This window comes from Festucalex cinctus, chromosome 21, assembly GCF_051991245.1.
Source record: "Festucalex cinctus isolate MCC-2025b chromosome 21, RoL_Fcin_1.0, whole genome shotgun sequence".
Classification (NCBI taxonomy): domain Eukaryota; kingdom Metazoa; phylum Chordata; class Actinopteri; order Syngnathiformes; family Syngnathidae; genus Festucalex; species Festucalex cinctus.
The window spans coordinates 7,629,178-7,656,462 of record NC_135431.1 but is presented as its reverse complement, the minus strand read 5'-3'; the positions used below and the strand labels follow the sequence as shown (position 1 = coordinate 7,656,462).

At 38.9% G+C, this 27,285-nt stretch overlaps 1 protein-coding gene across 6 annotated transcripts in view; it reads right to left on the bottom strand.

The window, feature by feature from the left end:
- Positions 1-8,504: 8,504 nt before the first annotated feature.
- cep128 (centrosomal protein 128) overlaps positions 8,505-27,285 on the bottom strand; it is a 26,950-nt gene continuing 8,169 nt past the window's right edge. For 2 of the 6 annotated variants that reach the window (XM_077510158.1, XM_077510159.1), the window contains exons 13-24: positions 25,322-25,510; positions 23,707-24,165; positions 22,285-22,446; positions 21,468-21,632; positions 18,716-18,772; positions 18,222-18,414; positions 15,528-15,577; positions 14,137-14,160; positions 11,767-11,844; positions 11,533-11,667; positions 10,791-10,899; positions 8,505-9,034 (exon numbers count right to left, since the gene is read on the bottom strand). In XM_077510158.1, the coding sequence (XP_077366284.1) occupies positions 8,958-9,034; positions 10,791-10,899; positions 11,533-11,667; positions 11,767-11,844; positions 14,137-14,160; positions 15,528-15,577; positions 18,222-18,414; positions 18,716-18,772; positions 21,468-21,632; positions 22,285-22,446; positions 23,707-24,165; positions 25,322-25,510 (1,698 nt within the window). In that variant the 3' untranslated portion in view covers positions 8,505-8,957. Of the gene's footprint in view, positions 9,035-10,790; positions 10,900-11,532; positions 11,668-11,766; positions 11,845-14,136; positions 14,161-15,527; positions 15,580-18,221; positions 18,415-18,715; positions 18,773-21,467; positions 21,633-22,284; positions 22,447-23,706; positions 24,166-25,321; positions 25,511-27,285 lie in introns of those variants that run through there. The other 4 variants (XM_077510160.1, XM_077510162.1, XR_013281137.1 and 1 more) reach the window with 3 other exon arrangements.

Here is a 27,285-nt window from a genome sequence, read left to right as displayed (position 1 = left end):
ATAATTTAGCCAGCTATTGTTCATTGGCGAGGATTTTAGTAGGGCTGCACGATATTGGAAAATCATGCGATATATTTGCTGAATATAGCGATACCGATATTGACATTTAACATGTACCTAAAGAAATTTAATTTTTAGTTCATGAAGGATACATTTTCCATGCAGCAAAATAAGCCAACAATATATTATTTAATTACCTCTCGATATTGTTCAGCTATTGGATGGCGGTGAACATTTTAGTTGGCTGACTGGACAAATTCAAATAAAAGCATAAAATTCCATTTGAGGCTTATTGCATGTCTGCGATATGCATGGACCAACATCAATATTTTTCCCGATATATTGTGCAGCCCTAGATTCTAGCCTCATGAAAATTGTGTGTTGACGAAATTAACACAGGTTGACTTTCAGAGTGGTGCTTGTACCTCAGGTGTGGCCGCTGGCAAACAAAGGCAGAAAACTTGAGCCGTGGCCAACCTCGGATCCCTCCATTCTGTCCTCACTTGCTTATTTGATTGAAGCGTCCAGTCTATCTTGACTGGTTCCCCGGCCTGCAAAGCAAAATATTTTACAATTGCTTGTGGTCAGAAAGTGACAATTGAAGGAAAAGCTCATTTATTTCAACAAGTGAAACTTGCAGTTGGCAGCAACAAAGACTCTTTGGGAACGCTGCGTATGAATATGTCATTCAGTAATTGCCTCCGGAGTAACGTTCTGTTCTTCAGCCTGAAACGAAGAAAATTTTTTTCAATATGATGGAATCCTCCGTTTGCTTTCTTTACCTGGCTTTTTTTTTTTTACTTACACATCTCACTCGTCCTCCAATGTGTACAGCTGGGGAAAAAACCCCAAAATATTAGAAATCGGTTGTGAGCAGGTCACTTGGGCTTGTGCTCATTACCTTGACCCAGGTCCTCTTGTGCGGCCTGATTGCTGAGACAGCCCTAAAACAGACAAAAAAAAATAGTGTTTAGGCAAAAAAAAATTTTTTTAATATACTTCTCCCGCGAACCCTTCCTACACTGTGCAATGCAACTTTCAGCTTGCCATCCAACAGCCAGCAAAAAATCAAATAAATCTGCTCTTGACCCACACCTTGCTAACTCTTGGCTGCAACAGCCATCGCTTCCATTTCCACAACTGTGCTCATTGCAACAACAAAACACACAACCGCCATCAAAAAAAGCTTTATTCAACTAAGGCATGCCACAGAGCTCCATATTCTGCCCCCTCCTGGGCACAATTCAGATGATCCCTTCAGTCCCAAAACCAATAAATGTCATGTCAAGTCAAGTCATCTTTGCTGTCGCTTGGTTCCTAAATATGATGAAGAAAGCAAACAGAAATCAGCATTAATTAAACTTCATGTTGTGTTTGTGCATATTACCCTCGTGAGTCTCGTCGCTGCCTCTGCAACACAACAGCAAAACAATAAAACAAGTAAATCTTGTCCAATATTAACGCCCACTCACTGTGGTCTGTGCTGATGGCAACGTCTCAAGGGAGACCGTCCGGCGGACGCTTCTTAGTTGCACGCTTCTTGGAGCGGGGGATGACAACTTCTACCACTTTGCAAATGCTCATCTGGAAAAAGTGGAATATTTTCTGCTTTGGTTTTTTTGATGATCGGTTGAAAGAAATGCCATCTTTTGGGCCACATTGTGTCCTTTATTTTGCAATGACAAATCAAAGAACGTTATGGTAAACGGCACAATTTCAAAAAATTTAAAAAAATAAAAAAAATTCAAGATTTACCAAGCATTGTGCCACTGACACTTTAAGATGACAGAATCCCAAAATACACAGTCAACGCGGTTGAGAAATGTTTCACGGATGTAAATATTTGTGCTTTGCAGTGGCCCAGGCTAGTCCAGACTTGAATTCGGTTGAGGGAACCTAAAGGTCAGGGGTGATGACTCGGGATGGGCCAAATATCGGCATGGGCCTTTGTTACGACTCTGAAGGCCATGAATCTGCTTCCTGTCTGTCCCGTTTGTGTTTGGAGACAAGATACTACAAAGACAATTTTGACTCGCTTTTGTTCATGAACTTAAAATGTCCAGAAGATTTTTGCCCAGTTTTTGTGAAGCAAAGGGCGCTTTGGTCTCGCTTTCATTTTTCGGCAATAAATGCATGCTGATCTAGTCTAGGAGTGTGGCAATAAATCGTGATACTTTGTCTCTCGATAGATTATCGATACGTCTACGCAAGTATCACGATGTTTGTAGTTGATATACAGCCGCTATAATGGCTCCATTGCTGCTGAATTATTGAACAATTACTTGGCGGCCGACAAAGGGGAGAGCCTTATAAGAGTGGCGGGGAAATGGACGCAAGTCTCCAGGTGAAGAAGACTCAGCTTAATTTTTATTATTATATATTTATTTTTATTTTTTATATATATTTATATATTATGTATTTATATTGTTTTTTTATTATAGTTTTTTTTATTTCTTATTTTTATGATATATTATGTATTTATATTTTATTATATGCTTTTTGTTTACCGTTATGCTATATTATTTATTTTTACTTAGTATTTTTATATATGCGTATTTATATATTATAGGTGCTTTTTTATATTATATTTTTATTATATGAATTGTTTATTTTTTTTAATTATTTATTGATATGTATTTCATTATTATTTTATATCTTTTGTCATTTTTATTTTTATGTGTATTTTATATTTATTATAGGTATATGTTTTTATTTTTTATTTTCTTACTGTTTGATACTTATCCCATTATATTTTTGGGAATTATTTATTTGTATTATTTCAGTATTAGTTTCATCAGAGATTATCGTGGATTTCTTACCCGAGCAATATATCGATAATGGCGGTATCGTCATATCGTGAGATGATCGTGATCGCAAGCCTTTTATATGCCATATGGTGAGGTGGCCACAGGTTCCCACCCCTAATTTAGTGCCAGTTATTGCTTATTAATGAGGGTTTTTAGTCCAGTAGAAAATGTGTTGACGGAATTATTTGTTTTTTGTTGGCAAAATTTGCCGCTGCCAATTCTGATTGCCTTTATCGTAGATTGGGTGGAATCAAAAAGTTGAAAGGTGCGGTACGTGGTAGCGGACACCCCCTAATAGTAATTCTGCCTCACTTTATTACAGACGTTTCACTGCCGGAGTGTACACGGGCTGCTCTAACATCCAATACAGGTTTAAAGGGATGCTTGACTCACTTTCAACATTTTCAACAATGACAAGAAAATATTTTGCCTGTGATGAATGTAGTCACTTCATTCCCTCCCCCCATTAACAATTAATGCCTTTAAAAATTATCCCCCCCCCACTTTCTGCCGGCTGAAGATATCACCTGTGCTGGGGGGAAGCAGGTAACGACTAATCATGGCTCAGACCAAACCCAGAAAAAAGCTGAGTCGTGATTGGCTGTTACCTACTGTCACCCCCCCCCACACACACACACTTTCTGCCGACTGATGACATCACCGGTGCCGACAACGCAGGTAAGGACCAACCACGGCTCAGACCAAACCCAGAAAACAGCTGAGCCGTGATTGGCTGTTGCCCACTTCCTCAGCATGAGTGATGGTCATTTGCAGTCAACAGCAAGTGAGGAAAAAAAAAAAGTGTTTTTGAATGTGTTCCATTGTTCATGAAAAATCAAGTTACCACATCAGTTGCAAGCAAAATATCAACTTTTTACTGCTGAAGGTGGCTCAGTGAGTCAAGTGTCCCTTGAAGCCTTTTCGGGTGGGGGGCGGGGGGCTGCGCAATCACACTTTTTCCCCTGCGGACAGTTCTCAAAATGGACGCAGCGGATATGAGTGGCTATTTTTTTTTTTTTTTTTTAAAGACATTTAAGACATAAAATTTAAGTTTCTGAATTTTAAACTTTTTTTTAGGCACCATGTGAAAACAGAATGATCCGATTGTCTTGTCTGGTGTTAAAACTTTTGGGCGTGGCTGACTATAAAAGTTTCTGTTTTAGTTTAAAATTAAGTGAATTTTTTTTTTTAAATCTGTACTGTTGCTATTTTATAGGGGTGGAAACCTGTGGCTACGTCACAATACGATATACGAGGTTCACGATAACGATTATCTCACGATATGACAATAGCGCAATTATCGATACATTGCTCAGGTCATAAATCCCCGATAATCTACGATAAAACTCATCATAAAATAAATAAACAAATATAATATGAATACATAATATATCAATATATAAAAATATAAAGTTCAAAAGATAAAAATAAACATAAAAAACTAAGCTGAGTCTTCTTCACCTCAGGGCTTGCATCCATTTCCCCACCACACTTATGAAGCGCTCCCCCTGGTGGCCCACCAAGTAATAGCTCAACAAGCCTTGCCCAATGGAGCCATTACAGTGACTGGGTATTTAGCTACAAATTATGCGATACTTGTGTAGACGTGTCAATAATCTATCGGGAAACAAAGTATGACAATTTATCACGGTATTGGTATATCGCCGCGCTCCTATTTTATGTGGGCAAAATTGTATTTGCAATCTCTGTTTTATAATATCTGTGCCCATATGGCTTTCGAGATGCAACTTCGAATGGAGGTCCAAAGTTAACAGCTCGCGCGCTGATAGCTGTCCAAACATCCCCAAAGTTTTGCACTGATTAAGGGGCTGAACATACTTCACGTCGCCGATGAAAAAAGGTTGAGAACCACTGTATCAGAATGCCAGAGAATTATTTATTTTTTGGCCCAGACAACAGGCCCTCCAAAATGACAAAAAAAATGACATAAGGGAGAAAAAAAATACCTATACGCCACAAACCTTTCCCTGAACGCTGTTCCTCTGGTGGTAGCATCACCTGCACCAAACACAAACCCACTGTGAAAAATTTTGCCAACCAAACATTCAAATCAAACAAGTGTGTTTGCTTAACTGAGAAAGACGCGGTCGAGTCTGTCGCCACCTTGCTGTGAGCCACGTGACCACTGCGTGACACCTGTGACGCCACTCACATTGGGCACACACCTGTCTTCAATTATCTCGACGCCCGAAAGCCGAAACGTTCGTAAAACGGAGTCCGGACATCCACATTTATTCACAAGTTGCGCACATTAAGTCTCAAAAATAAGCGTGACTCTCACACTCTCTCTGAAATAAAAATTCGTATTAAATGTAATTCGGTCAGCGGGCGGTTGTGCCCCGTCGACAATTAACTTCGAAGCGGCGCCGCAGTCGAACACAAAATTCCATTTTCAATTGTACACTTAAATGATAAACGGTTTATCGGCCGCCTGGACTCTCTGGAAGTTCGGCGTGACGCACGTGCACAGCAAACGCTCACCTGCCTCCTGCGGTGTCGTCGAACATATGCCGCTGGGCCAAACAGAAGCGGTTCCTCATTCCGGTTTAAATAGCGCTTTTTGGCGCGCTTCCGGTGTCACGTGACCATGGACTATACCACTCGAGGAGGTTGGTTTATTATTGGTGAACTGAGTCTTTTCTGCTGTTGCGCTGATGTCTTTGTACTTGAGACTTGTTTATTGATTCTGTTGTGATGTTTGTTGCCAAATTTCACATTCCCCAACAGTTCTATACTTTGGACAGTCCACACGTGGGTCTCATTTTTATGAATTATTGACCAAGCTAAAGTGTTGAAAATGGATTGCTCCAATCCGTGATTCTTTCAGAATCAATGGGGGGGGATACTACCCTGGCTCGCCTAGCCGCTTGGTTACTTTCCTGTTATTATTATTATTGCTTTGTTTTATTTCATTAATAGATCGATCCCAACAATTTACATGTGGTTTGCGGTTGTGGAATTTAGGTTGTGGATGTATCATTATCGAAAACGTTTGCTTTGGATACCCGGATGTTGTGTCCCATACCGACCTACGAGTTTGTTTGTGTGTTTGTTTTATCTTTATTTACTCAATTAATATACTTAATATGGGGGAAAATTTAATACAATCATTGTATACAATATAAGCAATTAGAACATAGAACACGCCAGGGAAGTTAAAACATTTAAAAGCTAAACAAAATAGAATCAATAGTATAATTGGAAGAAAAGAGAATAGGATAATACAAAATCATATAAACAGATGATAAAGTTGGCTATAGTTATGCCTGGAGACGACAGTAAACATTGTCAAGACGCGAACGGTGACCCCTGCACGATCGGTGACCGGCATGCGCAGAAGGTCGGCCATCTTGGATCGCCAACTATGGCAACTACACTAGAACAAATACCTTTGTATGCGTACGCGATAGTGCGCGTTTGTAAAAACATGATACATGGGGGTTAAAAAACAAAAACAAAAAAACGCTTATTTGTGCATTTTAAAGCAACTTTTAATCCCATAAGAAGAACATTTCACTTTTGACCTCATTACATTGTAGTGAGTCTGCATTGTTATAGCCCGTGTTCGGTGATGTGGCCAAAAACAATTTCATTCCAATAAATCACATGAAAAGAAGGAAAACACAAAGTAATATGGCTCCAACATAGTATATATCAAAATGTCTCCCTTCGTACAAAATCATGCTTGGGCACAAAACGGATTTTATTAAAAGATGTATAGAAAAAAAAACAAAAAAAAACATGCGAATGTCCTGTACCATTCGCAGTGTCTGTTTAATTTTGCGTGTGTGAACACGTTTGGACCTCTGCAGTTGCCGTAGTTGGCGATCCAAAATGGCCGATTTTCTGCGCATTTTTCATCCAACACATAGTTTAGTTCACGAATGAAGTAAAATGATTGATATAATACATTGGAGAATGAGCATGTGTTTATTATGCGTTGGCTACGTAACCTAAATGTGGCCCTTGAGCACAAAATATCTGCCCTCACACGACCGTTTTAAGATTCTTTCGGATAAGATTCTTAGTCTCGTTTATGTATGTTGGTTTAAAAAAAACAAAAAAAAAACAAATAAATTAAAGGAACGTCATGCTTGATATGGTTATTTTTTTTGTTTGCTCTTTTGAAATAGAAAGTTTACAGTTCATGGTCATTCACAAAACAGAAAATAAGTAGCCTTACGTGTACGTGGTTGTATTTTTAGTGAACAAAAAAACACACACAAAGAAAAAGGCTTTAGAAAGTTTATTTGAAACGCTATTAATATCATTTATAAAAACATTCAGTAGGAAAAGAATGCCAATGACGTTTTCCATCCTAAATTAACCTTAAGCGGCTGCCGGCGCGTGACAGCTTATGCCAATCTGCCAGTCATCTGGCGAACGATGACGCGACTCCACCTTCCTTTGCTCCAGACACGCCATATCTCGAACCAATCCCCGACTGGAGAAGCTGGGCGAGGCTTCACGAGTCCACAGAAGCTTCCTGGTGCAGCAGGAAGCAGATCAGGCTCGCGGGAAGCGCCGCCGTCCCGCCAGCTGCACGACCCGGATGCGGCGCAGCTGCAGCAGGCACCGCGGCAAAGCTGGCCAAAAAATAATAATTCCTTCACAATATGCCAGTTTTCCCCTCAGAATATATTTATTTTGTGTAGAAAACAATTGTTTTCTTTAACTTTTGAAAACATGCTACTGGGAGATCTCAGAACTGCATATCCAATAAAGCAAAGAATTATGAACAGTTAAAAGTGCCAGTCAGCACAAAACCCTGAGTCGAGAAAGCCAAACAAATGTCATTGAAAGCCAACCAGAACACCTGAACTTATTACTCAGAGGCACTTCAGAATAGATAGTGGCAGGCATGTGCTCGCTCCCATTTAGCATGACTTTAAATGTGATTGGCTACATTAAAGGAACAAAAAAGGTTTGATATGGTTTCTTGGTCTCATCACAAAAACATGGCATATGAAAAGGGGTGTTCATATGCCATACATTCTGATGTTCATATTTTCATTTGTTTGAATAAAGAAATATGTTAATAGTTGGGCACTCCATCCGTATACCTCAATACACAGATATCTGGATTGCACTATTGCATTATAGTTACGGGATTCAAACCACAAGTTGCCTATTTATTTATTTCATTCCTTTAAACTGAAATGGGTCAAGTTGAAGCTTTGCTTAGTGCAAGATGCTAAAATTGAGCTAGTATACTTACAGGTAATGTCGCAGCAGGCAGTGTAAGAGAAAGAATGGTAGATAGCTTCTTGATGAAGGCCGACTGTAAAAGCCTACAAAGTACGAGAAAGGATCCTGACAATACCTAAAATGTCAATACTGAAAACAGATTACATGTACGCTTGCTTCAACACCCATAAGCTCAAATACTGGTTCAGTAGTGACAGAGATATATTGGCTGAGTTAACTCACCTTTGACAATGGACAGGAAAATCCTACAGTCTAAAAGAACAAGCAGCTGCAAAGAGATTCTATAGAGGAATGTTTACACAGCAGCATCCACAAGAAGGTAGTTCTCTCTTGTTTGATTTAGTCAATGAAAGATTTTAAGAAAGCATTAATAAATATCTCTGGGTGGGAAAAGCTGCAGTCTCTTGCTGCAAAGCAAACAAACACTGGAATGAATCAGCACCAGGGGTTCCTTAAAAAAAAGAAGCATTAGGCACCGCCAGGATTTATTTGAAGTGCGTATACTTCCTCACAGTTCCTTAAAAATAGACTTCAGTGGTTCTTTTACAAATATGAGACCAACAAAATACTATCATGATGACACATTGTTGCAAGAAATGCAAAAGGCACTGGTGAGCTCTTCAGTCGTGTTTGCTGTGTTAAACTGAAGCACAAACACATTGGCATATATATATACTCGATGGCACAAATAACTTAGTATATAAATTTACATTCAGATGTGTAAACTGAATCAGCATTCCCTCTCTGTTCCAGGCTCAAAGCACATATTTGGGGGATGGCACCGTCGGTGGTCGTGTGTTTGAGGTAGTCAGGAGGATTCGAGCTGAGACTTCCAGGTGCAGTCAAGTTGCGGTGGAGCACCGGTTCAGTGTGTGCAGAAAGATACCCCAAGAAAACAAAAGTTTACTTGTAGTTGAGCTGTCAAGGATCTGTGAGAAAGTTGCCCATGTTGGTTGCGGAGTCGTCCAAGTCGAACATGGCCAGGCGTTTGTGTGGAGCTGGGAGAAAACAGCAAAAATGCTGGTTAGTCATTCGGAAATGGGGTCCTCGCTTTACGTAAGAATAAGAAACGCCCAATTTACTGTTTTCTCTATAGATTTCTGGCCTGAAAGTGTTCCCGTTCAAATACTGACTCTGATTGAAATTTCACTACTGCAGTATGAGGTTTGTGGTAGATTGACAGCCCATTCTCACTTACATACAAACTCAAGCTACGTCGCTAGTGTTCACTCTACAATAAAGTATTTACACATCCCAGTTGTACTTGTTTATTTTGGGAAAAAAACATTTCTACATCAAGCATGTGTCAGAAACATTTTTACTGGAAGTGTGAGGTTACATGTATTTGTGCTTCCTGTATACTTGTTCTCAACAAGGTGTTGACTGTGACTCTGACAGTTGTGCAAAAACTACTGAAAAATTGAATAAGTGTCTTGAAAGGTTTACAGAAGATCAAACCAAGTTCACTTCTAAAGGTTAGAGGACATTTTATGTTCATCCTGAAATTTCATCTGACAGCTGAATATCTCTAACTTGTAGTGAGATGCATTTAGATATTAAATTTAAAAAAATATATATATATAAATCAAGCCTCATCCCAAATGGGATTTACGTGTAGCAAAAATTCTACACGCGACACCCCATTAATGACGTGATTTTTCTTTTTCTTTTTGATAATTTAGAAATAAAAAACAAAGACATAGTAGTGTTCCTAAGCTTGTACTTATGAGCCCAACAATATTGTTTAAAGAAATGGATTCAAACACTTTCACTATGAGATCTGAGCACTTCACCCTTGAAAATGTTCAACCCCATTTAATAAAAGAGGAAAAACACAAGCTGAGCACAGGAACAGTAATTGTCAGGTTTTATTTCTTTTTTTTTGGCACTACTACTAACAATTGTGCTCATAAGTGTGCATACCCTAGGTGCATGTAAACTTATGGGCTGCAGATTCCAATACTGGTCACAAGAATAGCTGCACATTTTTCAATTTTAGAGCTTTAGAGAATTCTCATTATCGCTTATTTTGATGATCAATTGATCCAGTCATTATTTTATTAACATGATTCAGGAGTTTAATTCATTCCCTGCCAGCCATTTTCACTGAATCTACTTACTTCGCTCCCAGCTGTTTTCCTGGATTTTGACTGATTTTGCAAAGCCCGCAGAATATTGTGTTCTATAGCTATAAAAACATGGAACCTATCAAAAGAAAGAATAGAGTCTCTGGGGAAAAAAAAATATTTCTATCCGTTTCTATTTTGCAGCAATTAGCATTAGAATATGGACGGTTGGATATAGCTAAGTTTCATCATTATTCACAAATCTGCTTAGAACTGCTCCTTTTAACATGGCCCTGGTTGATCTCTTATACTCTGCTGCCACCTGCTGGCCATTTGTGTCATAACTACCATTGCTTCAGCTGTTCTCTGCAGTAGAGAGGCTGCATCAAAGCCTTCTGTATGCTCGAGCATACCAGATAAAAACATTAAAACTTTGTGACACTTAAAACATTCAAAATAGAATTTATTTATAGGTTTTTGGGAGCAAGTGAGTTAAAGAGGAGGGGAGGCTGTACTGCACAAGTGTTGATTTGATCTTTGGCCTTGGCTAGTGAATAAATCTATATTGTTACGCCTTTGATATGCTCTATGAACTTGAATGTTATAATACATTTCCTTCAGTTTCTAAAGTCAATTTATATTTAATTAATACACATTTTTGTTTGTTAATAATCAAAATAATACTCACATAGCGAATCAGATCTCCCAGAGCTGCCGAAGAATGCGTTGGGGCTCTTAATGGAGGAAGCCAGTACAGCTAGCCTCCTACTCCTGGAAGTGGCATCTAACTTCTCCTCCTGGAAGATACGACGACCTCATAAGAGATGAGACTTGAAAAGGAAACACCATCTTGTTCATTATCATCATCAAAGTTATCTGATTTCCATTCTTGGGCTTCCCCTAAACAAACAAAAATATGCCTGACATATCGTACCAATGCAAAAGCATCAAAAGACTCCCATTTGGGATACGATCCGTCAGAATAGCAGAGGCGGTTTTTAAATGTCATCAACACTCAAAAGCCAACAATCATTTGTTCACGGCTCTCCTGGCAATCTTGAATCTTGAAAGCCGATTAAAGTGCCTGATAACATTCACGTTATGTTAAGCGTACAACTGTGCCACATACAAACCTCGAGATAGCATGTGGAATTATAACTATTAATGCAAGCTTTAAATGGCACAATGGCACTCCAGGGCCAAGCTAAACTCAAAAGTGACTTTCAAAGTCAACTTGTTTTGGTCAGATGACTGCTGCTAAAGTGGGATTCACACTTTTTAGCACAGTGATTTTTAATGTAGCCTCCTTCGCTAAAACAAAAAGTCTGGTGCAGTACCAACATTGACCTGTGAGAGTCAGCATTTCGATTATCAGTGACGTATTGCTTAAAACGTTTCTTGCTGTGAGCAGTCTCTGGTAAGACACATACATTCAAGTGTGTGTGCGGTACCCTGCACTCATGAATTTTGCGTTTTGACTCATCAAGCTGGTGCTGCAGGTCCCAGACGATTTCTTTGTGTTTGCTGTAGCACTGCTCGACCACTTCCTTCTGCCGTTGGGACTCCTGATGGCATTAGGTGGAAGCCATTAATAGCCGAATATGATATTAAGCATCGTCTCGCAATAAGTATGCACAAAGCAAATCTAGCTTAACCTACTGTACCTCTAAGTCTTTGAAATTGTCCGTCATATACCGCTTCTCTGGAATTAACTTCATGTAGTCCATTGCTGCTCTTGAGTTCTAATAACAAAAGAAAAATAAACAGCCATTCATCTAACAATAAACAATATAAATTTAAACCGTGTGAGCACAAAAAAGAAAACAAGTAGGAGACATGATTAGAATCAAAGTGACTATATAACGAGCTTCCCTCCCCTAATTGTGCCTCAAATTTCCTTAAATATTGTTTACTGACTTGCTTAGAATAAAGACAAACAGAGGGAAAGTGAAATGAGGCATCGTTTCCAGTCCAAGGCTCATCTGAAGCGATGATTACATGCGACGGCTGCACGCCTGCGTCAGATCTCTGTGGATAATAACAGCTCTGGATCATGTGACGGCGTCTTTGGATTTGTGCAGATGATGGAAGAAGCTGTCCAGTGACAATGGCACACGGTTGCCCGCCATTATTGTTCCTTTCATGGCAAACCAGAATGGGCTCTTTTCCCTGTACATTATTATCTCCTGCAGCCACACGCTCGCTCACTGCAGTGACTTTGGGCTCGCGGTTGAATCTATGCAGATTCTAATGATGCTGGCACTATTCAAATGGAACCTTTTGTATTCAGCTGTTGTAAATGGTTAAGAAAACAGCAAGCTTGAGCGCCAACAGGCATAATGTTATTCCGTGGGCCAATAGAAAAGCTAATTGTAGACGTTTGTCAGCTTGCTGTCGGCGCGTTTTTTTTTTGATGAAGGGACCTCTTAAACAGCGGCACATTGGATTTCTCTTGCCACTGCGTCTTTTAATAGCCTCCTGACCCGAGTCGGATGGAGGCATTTGGCTGAAGAGATGCAGTTGTTACATTGTGCCACGCTGATTGCTACACACTGGACGACACCCGACCAGAGAGGAAAAAGTGGGTCGATGCGTGCTACTGTTGCAGAAATGATTTAACTTGATGGTGGTTCGCAGTCGCTGGCTAACTAACGGGAGACTGGAGGAGGCAAGCCAGCTGCGTAACTCCCGAGTGCTGGACAGCTTCTTTTAAAAAAAACAAGCATAAATGTTCAGTTCATTCTCAGTCAGTTCAGGGCTAAAACTTACAGATGATTAGATGACCTCTTAGATTTAAGATAGTTGTTCTTAACCTGGGTTTGATCGGACCCTAGAGAGTGAGTTTAGTGAGTTAGTTTCAGGGATTTTACCAAGGTCAAAAGTCACAAACGACTCATATGATTAGTGATGATAAACCCCGCTTGGTCATCATTGGCTGCAGGTGATCACATTGTATTGCTCGGCCTATTGGTACTGCACGCAATTTGGTGTGCTCAGTAGTCGACTGTTGTGATGGTACATCGTGTGATTTCTTCATTATGATAATCTCTACATTCTACGTTGAGCAAAAACAAAGTGGTTGGACGAATCTGTGCAATATGAAGTAACATGCATAACGGATCGTATGCTGTTCCACAGGGTTCAATTCTAGAGCCTCTGATGTTTCATTGTATCTGCTGCCCCTGGGTTAAGAAAACAGCAGTGGTGGTGTTCAGTGATGTAAAAAAAAATAATTAAAGGACCGTCAGTAAATTTCACATCCGCCAGTCCATCAATCTGTCAATCCATCGACATTATTATACCACGCTTCTTTCATCGCTAAATTACATTTTGTCACCACTATCACCGCCAGCGAGAGAGAGGAAGGAAAAAAAAAATTTGTCTGCAACGATTAAGACTATTCCCCTTACTAACAGCACACAAAATGTTTCATTACCCATTTCATGCTTGGATATTTTTTTGGGAAAAACAGTTTTATAAATTGCAGAGCTTTGAAAAAAATAAAATACATAAATATATGCAGTTTTTCCTGTTTTTATTCTATATTAAATGTTTGGTTATCAGCAACGGGTGTATGTACAACTTGGGGGGTATACTTTATTATATATCATATATATTTATATGCTTGGATATTATTTTCGGGGATTTTGATATTAGTCAGTGAAGCCATAGCCCTATTTAGCACACACAAAAAATGTTTTAGATTTCATTCTTTCTATATATTAGTCACACCTACATATTTACAGCAGAACTACTCATTTATACATCGCTTAAAAAGACGTTTTCTACCTCTTTCCAAAGTATTTTTCTTTTGAAACTCAAAATCTCCCCACATTAAAAAACCAGAGGCTACCAAGCAATTGCCATACTCCTACACGGTCGGAAAATGCTGTGCAAGCGAACAGTAATCTAAAACAAACATGTAGATTTTTCTACTCTGAAAGGGAAAAATATTGTTTTCTTGAAATAGCAGCATCTTACCAGCTGAGCTACTATTTTGATATTTAGCTTACTTGTATCCACTAAGATCTTACCATCTCTAGATCCAAAACACGATCCTGCAAAGACAAAAGATGGCAGAAGATCACAAAACTGCCACGGGCAAATCAACATGAAGGGACAGAAATCACAGCTGTGTAGCGATACATTAAGGCCAGGTAATTTCCTCCAACAGTAAAAGTGGATTATGTGTGTGGTGACAGGAGAAAAGAGTAGACAATAAATGGGAAACAAGGGATAGAAATGTAAGGGATTTCCAAATTTCCCTGACTGCTCATCAAGCTCCTGACTAATGTCCCCTTGCTAACAAAGCATGTAAGTGATACTATGATTCTTAACTGCCATTCTAACACACACCTGCGTCTCCCCCATCTGTTTGACATGCATTGGCAGTTTCTAACAAGGGTTCCTTTACTTTTTTCCCCCCCACTTGTCTTTCCAATTTGCTTTGCGCATCTCTCCCTTCTCATCCTTCATAATTAATGGCTCGGCTGGGTACGAGACAGCTGAATAATTGCACACGAGTTTTGCCAGGTGCCGTCGAGTAGTAACAGATGGATCCCAGGTATCCAGCTCTTGGCAAGTGAATGTCTGCGTCTGGTGGTGGTGCGCAAAAGGCCAATGAAGGTGCTGGGGGGTCGATCAACCACCCCAGTGAAGGTGATGGTGGATGTTGCGGCACAGTGGGATAGAGACAAGGCCACCGGTGGCTTTCAAACAGCAAGACCTCATGTCTGCTGCAATTAACTACTTGTCCAGGCATGGCTACAAGATGTGTCACGCTCTGGGCTGTGCACTCAAGTGTGCAACAAACGCATCACAAATAACCAACGGTCCCTGCTGTTTTACTTCAGTGGATAAGAATGGTTGTGTTTAATGCAATGTTCAAGAAAAAATACACATACACATGCACATGAAAATCAAATAAAATGTAGTTCTGGTGATGTTAGTTAAAATGGGTAACTTACAGGCGCGAGTACCATTGGCCAATTTATTAAGTACTTGTAATTTTTTGCTAAGATAATCAATAAAAATCACTAAGAAATATTTCCAGGTTCATACTGTCCTCCCCCCTTATTTTTCCCCACCCATTTATGGGTTTTTTTTATTCATTTTTCCCCTTCATCAAAGAAACCTGCCTTACCGTTCTATCTCCCTCTATTGGCTATTGTTGTTTTCGTAATTCTTGTTGATCAATAAAGTCATCTGAATATGAATCAATAAGGTATATGATCAGCAGTATGGAATGAAAATAGTTCAGTTCTAATGGTAAATAAGCCCAGTTTAATGTCAAGAAAGTCATCTTAATATGGCCAGAGATTAATTTCTTTTTACACTATTAGACATTGAAAAGTATGATTCAAAACACAGTCCACATGAATACACAGAAAATATAAGCAAAGTGAAAATAACAATGCATGCCAACCTGAAGGCTTCTCATTTCTTCGTCCTTCTTGCGATTGCCCTCCAGCAGTTCTAAACAAAAAAGCGGAAGAGTTTGGACGTCTGTTAGTGTTACATCGTTTTTTTAATTAATGTCATGGAAGTGGCAAGCTTAATCAGTAAATATGATGTATGCAGCATGTTAGTTAAAAAGTCTAGAATGCATAACAAACAGCACTTTAATTAAAAAAAAAAAAAAAAAAAAAAAAAAAATCTTGTTTTTATCCAAACAAGTCTTGTTTTGTTTCTGCTTGCTGGTAATTGCGGCACCAAATTGTTTTCAGTCGCAATTAGGGATTGTTTGCCTAATTAGGTATTTATTTGCTAACTGATTGTATTTCACACTACCACAATATTTACACATTTTGCTTTGCATGATTATTTGCTAAATTAACCTTGCAAGCTGTGTCAATTAACTGCCAGCAACACAAAGCGTGAATCAAAATGAGAAGAAATGTTCAAATATTTTAAATCAATGTTGTGAAAATGATCTGAAAATTGTTCCAGTGATTACACTTGCTGTGCTATGTTGCTTGATGTTAGTTGTAGAGTTGAATAAAAGCTTGCAGAATTGGAAATGTTTCAAACGCATCTTCACTGAGCCTTAAGTGCCTCCTAATGCGAGAAGTGCTCCCCTGACAAATAAACAGAAAACACTTGATGTCTCCAGCTGCTTTTCTCCAACCATTTGCCCATGGAAATGCTCCGCAAACATTTGCTTGTAGTTGTTAACCGTACAACATGTTTATTTGCTCACCTCAAATTCAAAGTGAAATATGTTGCAACCTGGGGAAGACTACACCTCGATCTCATCAAGCATGGAAACAAATATTTGATAATACCAAATTTTAGATCATGAATAACGCAGCTCTACAACTGATCTTTATTTAGCTCACATTTTAGTTCAGGGGAAAAAAAATGAATAGCTTAGAGATAACCCATGTCAAACAATGTTCCATGGTTGAGAAGATTCAAACCAAATTGAGATAAATAATTAATACATGCAGGGAATAGTTCTGCTGACTGGTGCCATTAACAGCCAGTCACCCGAGGTGAGCAATTAAGTGGCTTTAATAGAAACATCGATCACGTTACAATTTGATGGACAAGTCGACAGCCGTACTCTAGCAAAGGTTATTAGGGTTCAGCTGTGGTAATTGGGACGTCACCTTGCTGACTAGCAGACTACATGTGCAAAATTAATTCACATGTATGGCGTTCCACAGGGTTAAATTCTGGGGCCACTGCTATTTTCATTCTATCTGCTCCCCTTGGGTTCCATCTTTAAAAAACAGTGATGTTGGTTTTGAAGTTGAGTTGAGTGATGAGTTAGCATCCTAACTAGGGGTGTCAAAATCAGTGTGTTAAATTTGAGTTAATTTAAAGTTCATTTAACACTTTTTTTTTTTTTTTTTTTGCATGATTAATGACCGTCCCTTACTTGGAAAGTATTGGTGAAATTCCAGTCGCAACCCAGCAGACACGTCCACGTTAAAATTGAACAGTAATAAATTTAATACTACTATACATATATTTGTGGAGACTGGGGTCAAGTTATATTTTTACAATTTTAAAAATGTACAGAATTTCACAAGTTACTACATGTTAAAGACGAGATATTTCTTAATATGAAACGAAAAAGGCACTGAGCTGTCACCAACGTCTTAAAAATGCAATTATTCCATCTAGTGGCTGAAAAATGACCTCAACACTAATCAATATCACACTTGTTTTTTACAGTACACCATTTTAATTTTAACTCAATTTTATGAGTTATTATTAAATAACTATCAATGACGAAAAGATGCAGCCATATTTCTATTAGTTAAACTTTTTTTCCCCGACTTTTAAGTTAACAAGAGTATAAAAAAAAATTATTGCACATTTAGAAAAGATATAAAATGTGTGATTAATTGTGAGGTAACTATTGAAGTCATGTGATTATGATTAAAAAAAATTAATCACCTGACACCCCTAATTCTAACTGCATGATTTGCAATGCCAAGTTGACCAATTCTAGTCATGGAACCTGGTAAGGTTCATTACCTCCAACAAGGCTAAGAAAGAACCACTTTATGTATATAACATGAGTAATTCCATTTCCTATCAAAGAGATGGAAGCAACTTTTGTATAAAAGGCTGATTGGTTCCAGCCATACTGATGCTGTCAGCCCTGGGCATCTGAGACTATAAAACGAGCTGACCCGCTGATGAAATGAATCTTTAGTCTTGACGATCTAGACATCACATCATTACTGGATGAGAGGTGAGGGAAGAGTATGAAGAGATGAAGTGTGTGATATGCTGAGGAGAACTTCTGCTGAGGAAACGAACAGATAAGATCGGACACGAAGGGAACACAGTCTGAGGCGCTGACGCAATTTAAAAGGATCAGAGTCAAGCAGAAGCTATTAAAAGGGGTCAAATTACAGGGGACAATTTTTATTACGCTGATGCTATTTTAGATTAAATACTGTATTTTTAAATCTGCTAATGTTTATCAGTAATGGATGAAATTTCTTAAATTTGCACTTTGTATATAATATAATACCATAATCTGAATTAATGAAGTCATCTACTAGCTAACTAACAAACAAATACAATACAACTAAAATGCTCCATGACAGTGAATCAGTGACACTTGCACTACATCAATAGCAGTGACGTGATTGTGTACCTTTTTTTTCAGTGCTGATGGAGAGTAGCAGCTTTTCTTGTTCGTCTAGGCGCTGCAAGAGAGCATCTCGGTCAGATCCCCGAGTCTGCCTGAGCGCTTTTAGCTCATCCCTGGTGTGCTTGTGCTGCATCCTTAGGCGCTGTTCTCTTGTGTCATGCTCGTGCACCTCCTCACGCAGCCAGCGGATCTTGGCCTGGTTAATTAGAAGAGAAAAATAAATTTTCATGAAATATCATTTAAGCCATTCAGGCCTCTCTCTAAGACTGACATTGGCATTCTAACAATGACTGCCAATAATAATAAGTCATTGTTCTAGAAAGGTTTAATTTCAGGATGTTTGTGTTAGACGAGCAAACAAATGTTTCATTCATTCATTTCTCTGCTAGAGAGGCACCCCAACAACGATGCACTCTTTATCTTATATTGTATAATTAAATTTGCTAGAAAAATCCCTGGGTTGGTTGACACAATAACATTGCATGCGATAATCGTACCTTTGTCTCTGCCAGCCAAAGGGAGGTGTCTTTTACTGAGCCAGCTTTCGTAGCTGCCTGCTTAAACAAACAAAAGCAATTGTGACCTTTCCTGCATGCAAGCAACACAAAAATGGAAAATAATGCAACCACGTCATGTACCAGTTATGCGTCAGAATTAACAGGAAACTAATGTCTTCCATGATTCATTTATAGCATGACTCATATTAACAGGTAAATGTTTGTATGCTGTCAGCTCAAATGAAACTGAATTCTATTAATTCTAGCATATTTAAGTATTAAGTATCTACTGTATTTGGTTACATTTAGCATTTGTAGATTTTGCTAAATATTAGGGGTGTGAATTGCCTAGTACCTGACGATTCGATTCGTATCACGATTCACAGGTCACGATTCGATTCGATACCGATTAATCCCGATACGAATTTATAAGTCGATTGTTGCGATTTTTTTTCATTCAAATTTAGAAAATACTAATCAGTACGCTTGTAGAGTGTAAGATTTATATGAAAATGTATTATTTATTTATCTGAAATTTCAGTCTTATAGAGGTTGTAATCTGTTTCATGTTTGAACAGCATTAAAATAAAATATTAAGGCTTAATGTTCCGTTCATATAACATTCTTCCATGCTCAAGGTGTGAATCCTAACCCGAAGTCAGACGTTTTGTTGAATATTTTTCCATTAAAAATGGAAGTTTAAAAATCGATTCACACACACAAAAAAAAAAAAAAAAAAGGCAATGATAAGACGTTGAATCGGTAAAACTACCAAATGAACAATTCTGAGCTCATAAAAAAAAAAAAAAAAAAAAAAAAATAAAAAAAAAAAAAATAAAAAAAATAAAATCGATTTTTTTTTAATTGAATCGATTCGAGAATCGCGCGATGTAGTATCGCGATATATCGCCGAATCGATTTTTTTTAACACCCCTACTAAATATTGAGACTAGGGGTGTCAGCCTGTCGGCGAGTAAAATTTTTAATCGGAATTAATCGCATGACTTCAATAGTTAACTCACGAGTAATGGCAACTTTTATATCTGTTCTAAATGTACAATAAAATGTTTACAAACACTTATTCACATAAAAGTGGAAAAGTGTTTAATAGAAATATGGCTGCATCTTTTAGTCATTGATACAGTAATTTCATAATAATTCATAAAATAGAGTTAAAAAGATGTCCTGTACTGTAAAAACAAGTGATATTGATTTATGTTGGTCATTTTTCTGCCACTAGATGGCACAATCACATTTGTGAGACGGTGACAGCTCAGTGCGTTTTTCTTTTCATATTAAGAGCTATCTCATCTTTAAAATGAAGTAACTTGTGAATTCAGCACATTTTTTAAATTACAATACAACTTGACCCCAGGCTTTCCAAGTAAGGGGTGGTTCATTAATTCGTGCATTTAAAAAATGTCGTGTTAAAGGAACTTTAAATTAACTCAGAAGTAACACTAATTTTGACATCCATTTGAAACATTCTAAAATCTGTGCTTGCATGCGACTAGTAGCGTTTTGAGCAGACAAACAGTGCTTTAAGTCTGTGTCCAAACTTTAAACCATTCTCTCCTCTCAATTCCCCATCATATGAACTCATGATAGGGTTTTGCTTAGATATATTTACATTCTGAAATGATTAAGACGAATCCAAATAGTCATTAACTACAGTTAATAATCTTGCACTGTCGGTTGAGGAATTAACCAAAGACCAACAAATTTGATTTCATGCAGTCAGTTGTGAAATAGAATTTTGTGCTTCACAATAGGACTGACCTCTTTTACTCTGATAGTATGTTGGTAAAATAAAAGCACAAAACACATACACAGACAATTTTGCACACCAATACACAATGAACACAATATTAGGTTACGGGTATACTAGGTATAATGAACAAATGAGGCAAGAACACATTCCGTTCGAGACCTTGGCACACATCAACATCTCCGCATGGGCATCAGGAAACTTTTCGAAGCTGTTACTTCAAACCAGCTCGAAGCCAAACAGATATCCCAGGCAAGCGACTGCCACAAAAGTTCAAAGTGCATCTGTGCAGTGTAGCGGTGCAAAGGTCCCCTTCTGAGGGGGTCCATATAAGCACTTGGCACAGAGAGTGCCTGTGAGTGAGGATACAAATATTTTTTTGTGATCAAAGGAAGCTCTGCTGCAGGAGAAAAATATTTTTAAAAAATTGAAGATAAGTCGACTGGGAGTTGAAAGTGTTGTTGGCGGGAATGATGTGCACTTTCCTTATCTAAACGTTTGTTTGTGGTTCACATGTGCCAATACTGTACCTCTGAACATGTACCGTTTTTAACGGCCAATTCACATCTCAAGTCGAGTCACCACTGAATCATGCTCAGCCCTAGTAAGTACTCTTACTCGGTCTTGCACCTTGCGTAGACTCACAAAGTAACGGAAATTTGACAGAGTCCGTAACGGTTAATGACTCATCTCATTCGGCAAATCCCTTTGAGAGTTTGACTCCTTTCAAGATGGCAGATCAGAGATGAGATAGGGCGTTGACTTGCATGTCTGGTTCCATCAGTGCTGGTTCAGAATGAGAACTCTATAAGAGCATCTACAGGATGCCTGCGCTCATTAGCATAGTAGTGGTAGCAGGAAATAAGCCTACTTGGGGGAATAACTGTCTATGGTTTCAGATGGACAATAGAGACATTTTCTGACGCATCTCGAAACACGCTATCAGTCAGCCATTGACGAAGAAGGTAAAACAGCAGAACGTACCTGGAAGTTGTCTTCACCATTCCTTGGCAGGCCTTGGAGCGCTCCATCGAGTTCATCACTGATGGCAGAAAGGATGGCGCCATTTTCTGCTTCCATCTGTGCCATCTTCTCTTCCACTTTAACAAGCTCTGATACTGTTGCATGCCTCCCTTCATCTGACCTGACCTAAGGAGGATTTGAGAATAATGAAAGTTCTTACATATTTTATGGAAGTTGGGAGACAACTGCAAGGATGTAACTTTTTGTAACAAAAAAAAAAAAACATACATTGAAAAACACAGACAACCTTAGGTAATCAAGTGTCATTTGCTTTCCTCCTACACAAACAGACCTGGTTAACCATCTTCCTCCAGTCTGCTCTGTCAATAGTTTCAGGGTCTGTTCCAGGGCATAGTCAATCAATATGTCAGGGACACAGGAACTAACTGAACCGTGTTGCCGGAGGGATGGTGGGTCATCATTCTGTCTCTTCATGATAAATTCCCCACGTTACATGAATAACAATCTCTTTTTTTTTCCCTCTCTATTCAGCCGATTTAGAGTCAATACATGGATGCCCTGAAGAGATTCTCCTACTTATGGAGCCTGTCAGAAAGGAGAGTGAAGACTCCATCTGTTGTTGTAAAACACCGACGATTTTATGGAGCGCCCCTTTGAAATAGTGCTGATATGGCACAAATGCAACCTTTCAAACCTTCTCGGGGATTGCATGATCACATGGCGCTGAATACATGGCTGTGTTACAACTTCCTTCCTTCTTGTCTTCATTACTGTTGGGTTTTTTTTATTATTCAACTTTTAAAGAGACTGCACTTACTTCATCCAGTTCCAGTTTAAGTAGCTGGTACTTTTTGTAGAGGAGTACATGTGCATCCTCTTTTGAGCTCAGCTGTGCAGCCAGCTTATCACACTCATCCTTCATCCTGTCCAACTTGACGCGCAGCGCCTCGCACAACTTCTTCTCCGACACGGCGCCTGCCTAATGGAGCGAGGTGAGTTTATGATCATCATATTGTAGAGATAAAAGAAAGGATTGGACATAATCAAATTTACAAGTGAACCCTGAACCATCATTTAAAAATATTTCCCTGAGTGAGATTTTGTTCCGAGCAAGTTTTGTAGGGGTAGACCTGCTAGTCCATTAGGGGGGGGGAGAGACAGTTTTAGCTGGTAGCTACAAAGTGGCTTAAGTTTGCAACCAAAGATCCTATATGTGCACACATCTAGATCACCTTGTGCTACAGATTTCTATATAAAAAGGACTGCATCATGAAATGCATCGAGTACTAATTAAAGTGGAATTAAGCAACATTGAGAACTTGGGATGAACTGAGTGACACAGTGAGGAAAAACATTTAAAAAAAAAAAAAAAAAGCAGATGAAGGAAACGGAGAAGGAAAATGCAAAATTAAAGCTGGGGGGAGTGACAACTAAGGGAAGGGATTATGAGGGAAAGAGATGATATAGTGGAGGGGAAACCAAGAGAGGACAAGGACAAGGAAAAACAGCTATTTTAAGCTTCTTTTTTTCACCTCGCTAACCCCCCCTCAAAGTTGGCTGCAGCTAAACGGGAATGCTTCTAGCTATGCTCTTTGAATATTGGGTGGGCTTCTTAGGGACATGCAGCACCCATAGGGTAGATCTTAATACATTCTAGAACATTTCTCCTTGTCCTCATTGAACTGAAATAACATCAATGAGGACAGCTAATGTGCGACATTCACCCATATCAGGGAGGACCATGCACCTTAAAAACAATGGATGAATCATCACTGCATATCCTCAAAACATGGGTCAAAAGTTCAGCGCTGAATGCTTCAAGCAAGAGGAATTCCCCATCTACACGGCACTACTTTAACGAGGCTCCAAGGGTCAGGTGACGAGCGTTTCTATGTATACTCATGCCTGGAGCCTTGAAATGATCGTGATGATTTCACACACACCATTCAGGGGCCAGTGTCTAAGCCAATAAGGATTTTTTTATGTGGTACAAGAATCTGAATTATCAGCCATTGATAATTATTGCGGATGGCACTCAATGTTACGTGCATTGGTGAGTGGAAAATATTGTATATCTATGGTTGTACTATGTGCTTCATAATTAGAAATTAGAAACTCGAGTACCACTAGTACTACATTAAAAAAACAAAAAACAAAACATGATTTAATTTAAAAGAAAAACCTATATATATACCAACATAGAATTTTTCCTGAAAAATCGCATGAAAAAAAAACATACCTTAACATCATTCAGATGTGTCTGTATTTCATCACGCTGCTGACAGCAGAGCCGGAGCATGTCATGCATTTCCTTATTCTTTGTCCTGCCTTCTTCAATCGTGGCCTTCAGGTTGTCCAGCTCCTTCTGATGAACGTCTCTTTCGAGCTGCAGCTGTTTCCTCAACGTCTCCGGCTCTTCCTGAACCGCAGCCAGCTTGGCCTGCAAGTCCACCGTGACCTTCTGGAGCTCCTTCTTGGAAGCGTCCGCCTCAGTCAAGCGGTGTGCTAGCTGGGCATGGGCTGAGGTCATTTGATTCACTGTGACCTGGAGCTCAGCCTGCTTATTCTGGTGTCTCTGACTGAGACGGATTTGCGCGTCAGATTGTTCGACAAGCCTCTGATTCTCTTCTCTCAGTCTTGCCAGGTTGTCGGACTGACGCCGAACTTCCATCTGAAGGGCAGCAGAGGACTCTTTCGCCTATGATTAGAAGTCCTCTTTAGATTCAGGGACAAGTTTTATAAATGACTAAACTGAAACTTAGCTCAATTTTAAACACATTGTTGTACGATTCGAACAGGCTGTTCATCCATCCATCCATCCATTTCCTTAATCGCTTTTCTTAGAATATAATGCCAGTGCTGGCTGGCTGCTTTCAAAACTAACAAAAGACAGATAAAAGGTAAGCTTCATCATGGATGCAGAATAACTTGATACCACTTGAGGATTGACTGCTGTCCTGTCGGTAAAAGTGATGGAGATAAACATGCTTGAGTTGACTGTTGGAATATTTTCAGACCTCACATTTTATGAATCATACAAAAAAAAAAAAAAAAAAAAAAAAAAACAGAAGACAGTGTAAAGTCCCTCCAAAGAAATCATAAAAAATTCGAACAAAAGGGCACCTAATAAATAGGGGTGTCAAAATTAGTGCATTAGTTTTGAGTTGATTTACAGTTATTTTAACGCCGCAATTTTTTAAAAATGTGCGATTAATGACCGACCCTTACTTGGAAAGCCTGTACTGCAAGAATTCCAGTTGCAACGCAGCAGACACGTCCACGTCAAAATTTAGCAGTCATAAATGTAATAACGCATATATTTGTGGAGACTGGGGTCAAGTTGTATTTTACAATTTTAAAAATGTGCAGAATTTCACAAGTTACTTCCTGTTAAAGATTAGATAGCTCTTAATATGAAAAGACAAATGCACTTGAGCTGTCACCAACATCTTACAAATACAATTATGCCATCTAGTGGCAGAAAAATTACCTCAACACAAATCAATATCATACTTTTTTTTTTTTTTAAGTATTTTTTTTTTTTTTTACTTTTTCATTTGAATTATTAAATGACTATATCAATGACTAAAAGACACAGCCATATTTCTATTCGTTCAACATTTTTCCCACTATAGTATGAAAACTTAAAAAACATTTTATTGTACATTTAGAACAGATATAAAAGTTGCAATGAATCGCGAGTTAACTATTGAAGTCATGCGATTAATTACAATTAAAAATTTTAATCGCCTGACACCCCTACTAATAATGAATTATAATTGGTGATCATGAAATCCTAAACATATTTGGCTGTTTTGACACAGCATTGAGGGATGTTCAACCCTGCCCCTCACCTCCCGGATTTCCTGCTCTAGAACTAACTGGCGCTGGCAGCTCTCAGAGAGCGCCACGTCCTTGCGGTGCACCTCCTCTTCACGCAGGGCCAAACGTTGTAGGTTTTCAGCCAGCTCTCTGCGGGCAGCCTCAGCCTGCTGGCTCAGCGCCTTCAGCTGGGTGTGGGAGCCTTCCTTTTCTTTAGCTACCTGGAGAGAAGAACAGAAAGAGTGGCGGTAAGATGGGTGAAAGAAGAGGGGGAGGAAAAAAAAAAGAATTACATAAGACGATGGGGAGGGAAATGGAGAACAAAGCAGAGCTCTGACAACATTTGACGAGGGCAGGAGGAAGAGTGACGGGGAAACAGCGGAGGGAAACATATGCGGCAGCAGTTCTTGTGTTGACAGAAGAGCGCTCGCACACGGCAATGCGATAAGGGACAGCTGTCAGGTCTGCGGCAAGGCAGATTGCGTCTAATACTCTGGGGGCTTTGAATGGACTTTTTAAGGACTTTGCTGTAGCTCAGAAACTAATCATTTAATTGAGCACTTGATTATACATCCTTATTCAATAAGGGGTGGAAATGAAATCATAATTAATTCACATCACATCAAGTCCAGGTGGGAGTCTCGCCGTTTTCACACTACTTGACTAGTAAATTGCTGCATTATCTGTGTTATGACTGTGTTTTGGGTTGGCTCATATGCGATTGTGTTTTTGATTGGGTTTGGGGTCATTTTGTTATGGTCCTTTTGTTGTCCCTTATGATTATGTTGATGTCAGTTGCTATGCCCTTTTTATGATAAAGTTGTCAGTTGCTATGCAGTCACTCTGTCCCTTGTGATGAAGGTGTCCGTAGCTATGCAGTTGTCACTTTTGATGATGTTGCCCGTTACTATGCCCCATGTGATGAAGTTGTCTTTTGCTGTGCAGCTGATGTCCCTTGTGATTATGAAGTTTCCAGTTGCTATGCAGTTGTTATGCCTCTTGTGATGAGCTTTGCAGTTGCTATGCCTCTTGTATTAAGTTATCAATTGCTATGCAATTGCTGTCACTTTTGATGCAAAAGTTGTCCGTTACTATGCCCCTTGTGATGATGAAGTTGTCAGTAGCTCATGCTATGCAGTTGCTATGTTCCTGTAATTACCACTCTTGGGTCCTTTGTTTTGGTTTCTGTATTTGTGACATCTGAATGGTGCATTGTTCTAATGAGTTACTGAATGAAACTTTTGGTAGTAGTACGTCAGTTTCTCTCAGCACGTCAAGGATTCCTATTCTACTCTTCCATGCAAGTTGTTCTTCCATGTGATCGAGGTTGCTTCCATGCATCCAGCCTTGCTCTCTCAATTGAGGTTTCAGTTTCAAACACAAATTGTGAAAATTCCCATGCAATTCAGATTCTCTTGCAAATGCCCAAGTTCTAAACACTCTTTTGTTTCATTTGACGAGCAATTTTAATACAAAGCAACACACCATTTTTCATCATCTATTATTGATGATAGTGTATCTGAATAGCTTACAGTGATTCCCCTCTTGTGCTCGTTTCACAGGGAATTTCTAACTGTGAAGAAATTGGACAAAATAAAGCATAAATAATTCAGCTACTATACTTTTATGCAAATGTTGCATAAAAGTGTTGGTTTGAGTGTTGACTTTATTGTTTAAATGAGTGTTTGTTTATTTATGTGCTCTGAAATAGACATTGCTTGTTTTGAGCGTCGAACCACAGAACCAGCTAGGCCAGGTTAAATGTGCTTCCTTTCTAAACTCTTGGAAAGTTGTTCATGAGTGCATGTTCATGAAGTTTGGGAGAGTTCTCATTTTTTTAAATCTTATCTTTTTTTTAACTGAATATGTTGTGCAATTGTATATCGACACTAGGGGTGTAACGGTTTCAGATTCTGGTGTATGATTTATAGTCTGAGGGGAAAAAAAGGGGGGGGGGGGGAAAGGGGTTTTACGGTATAGACAAAAAAAAATAAAA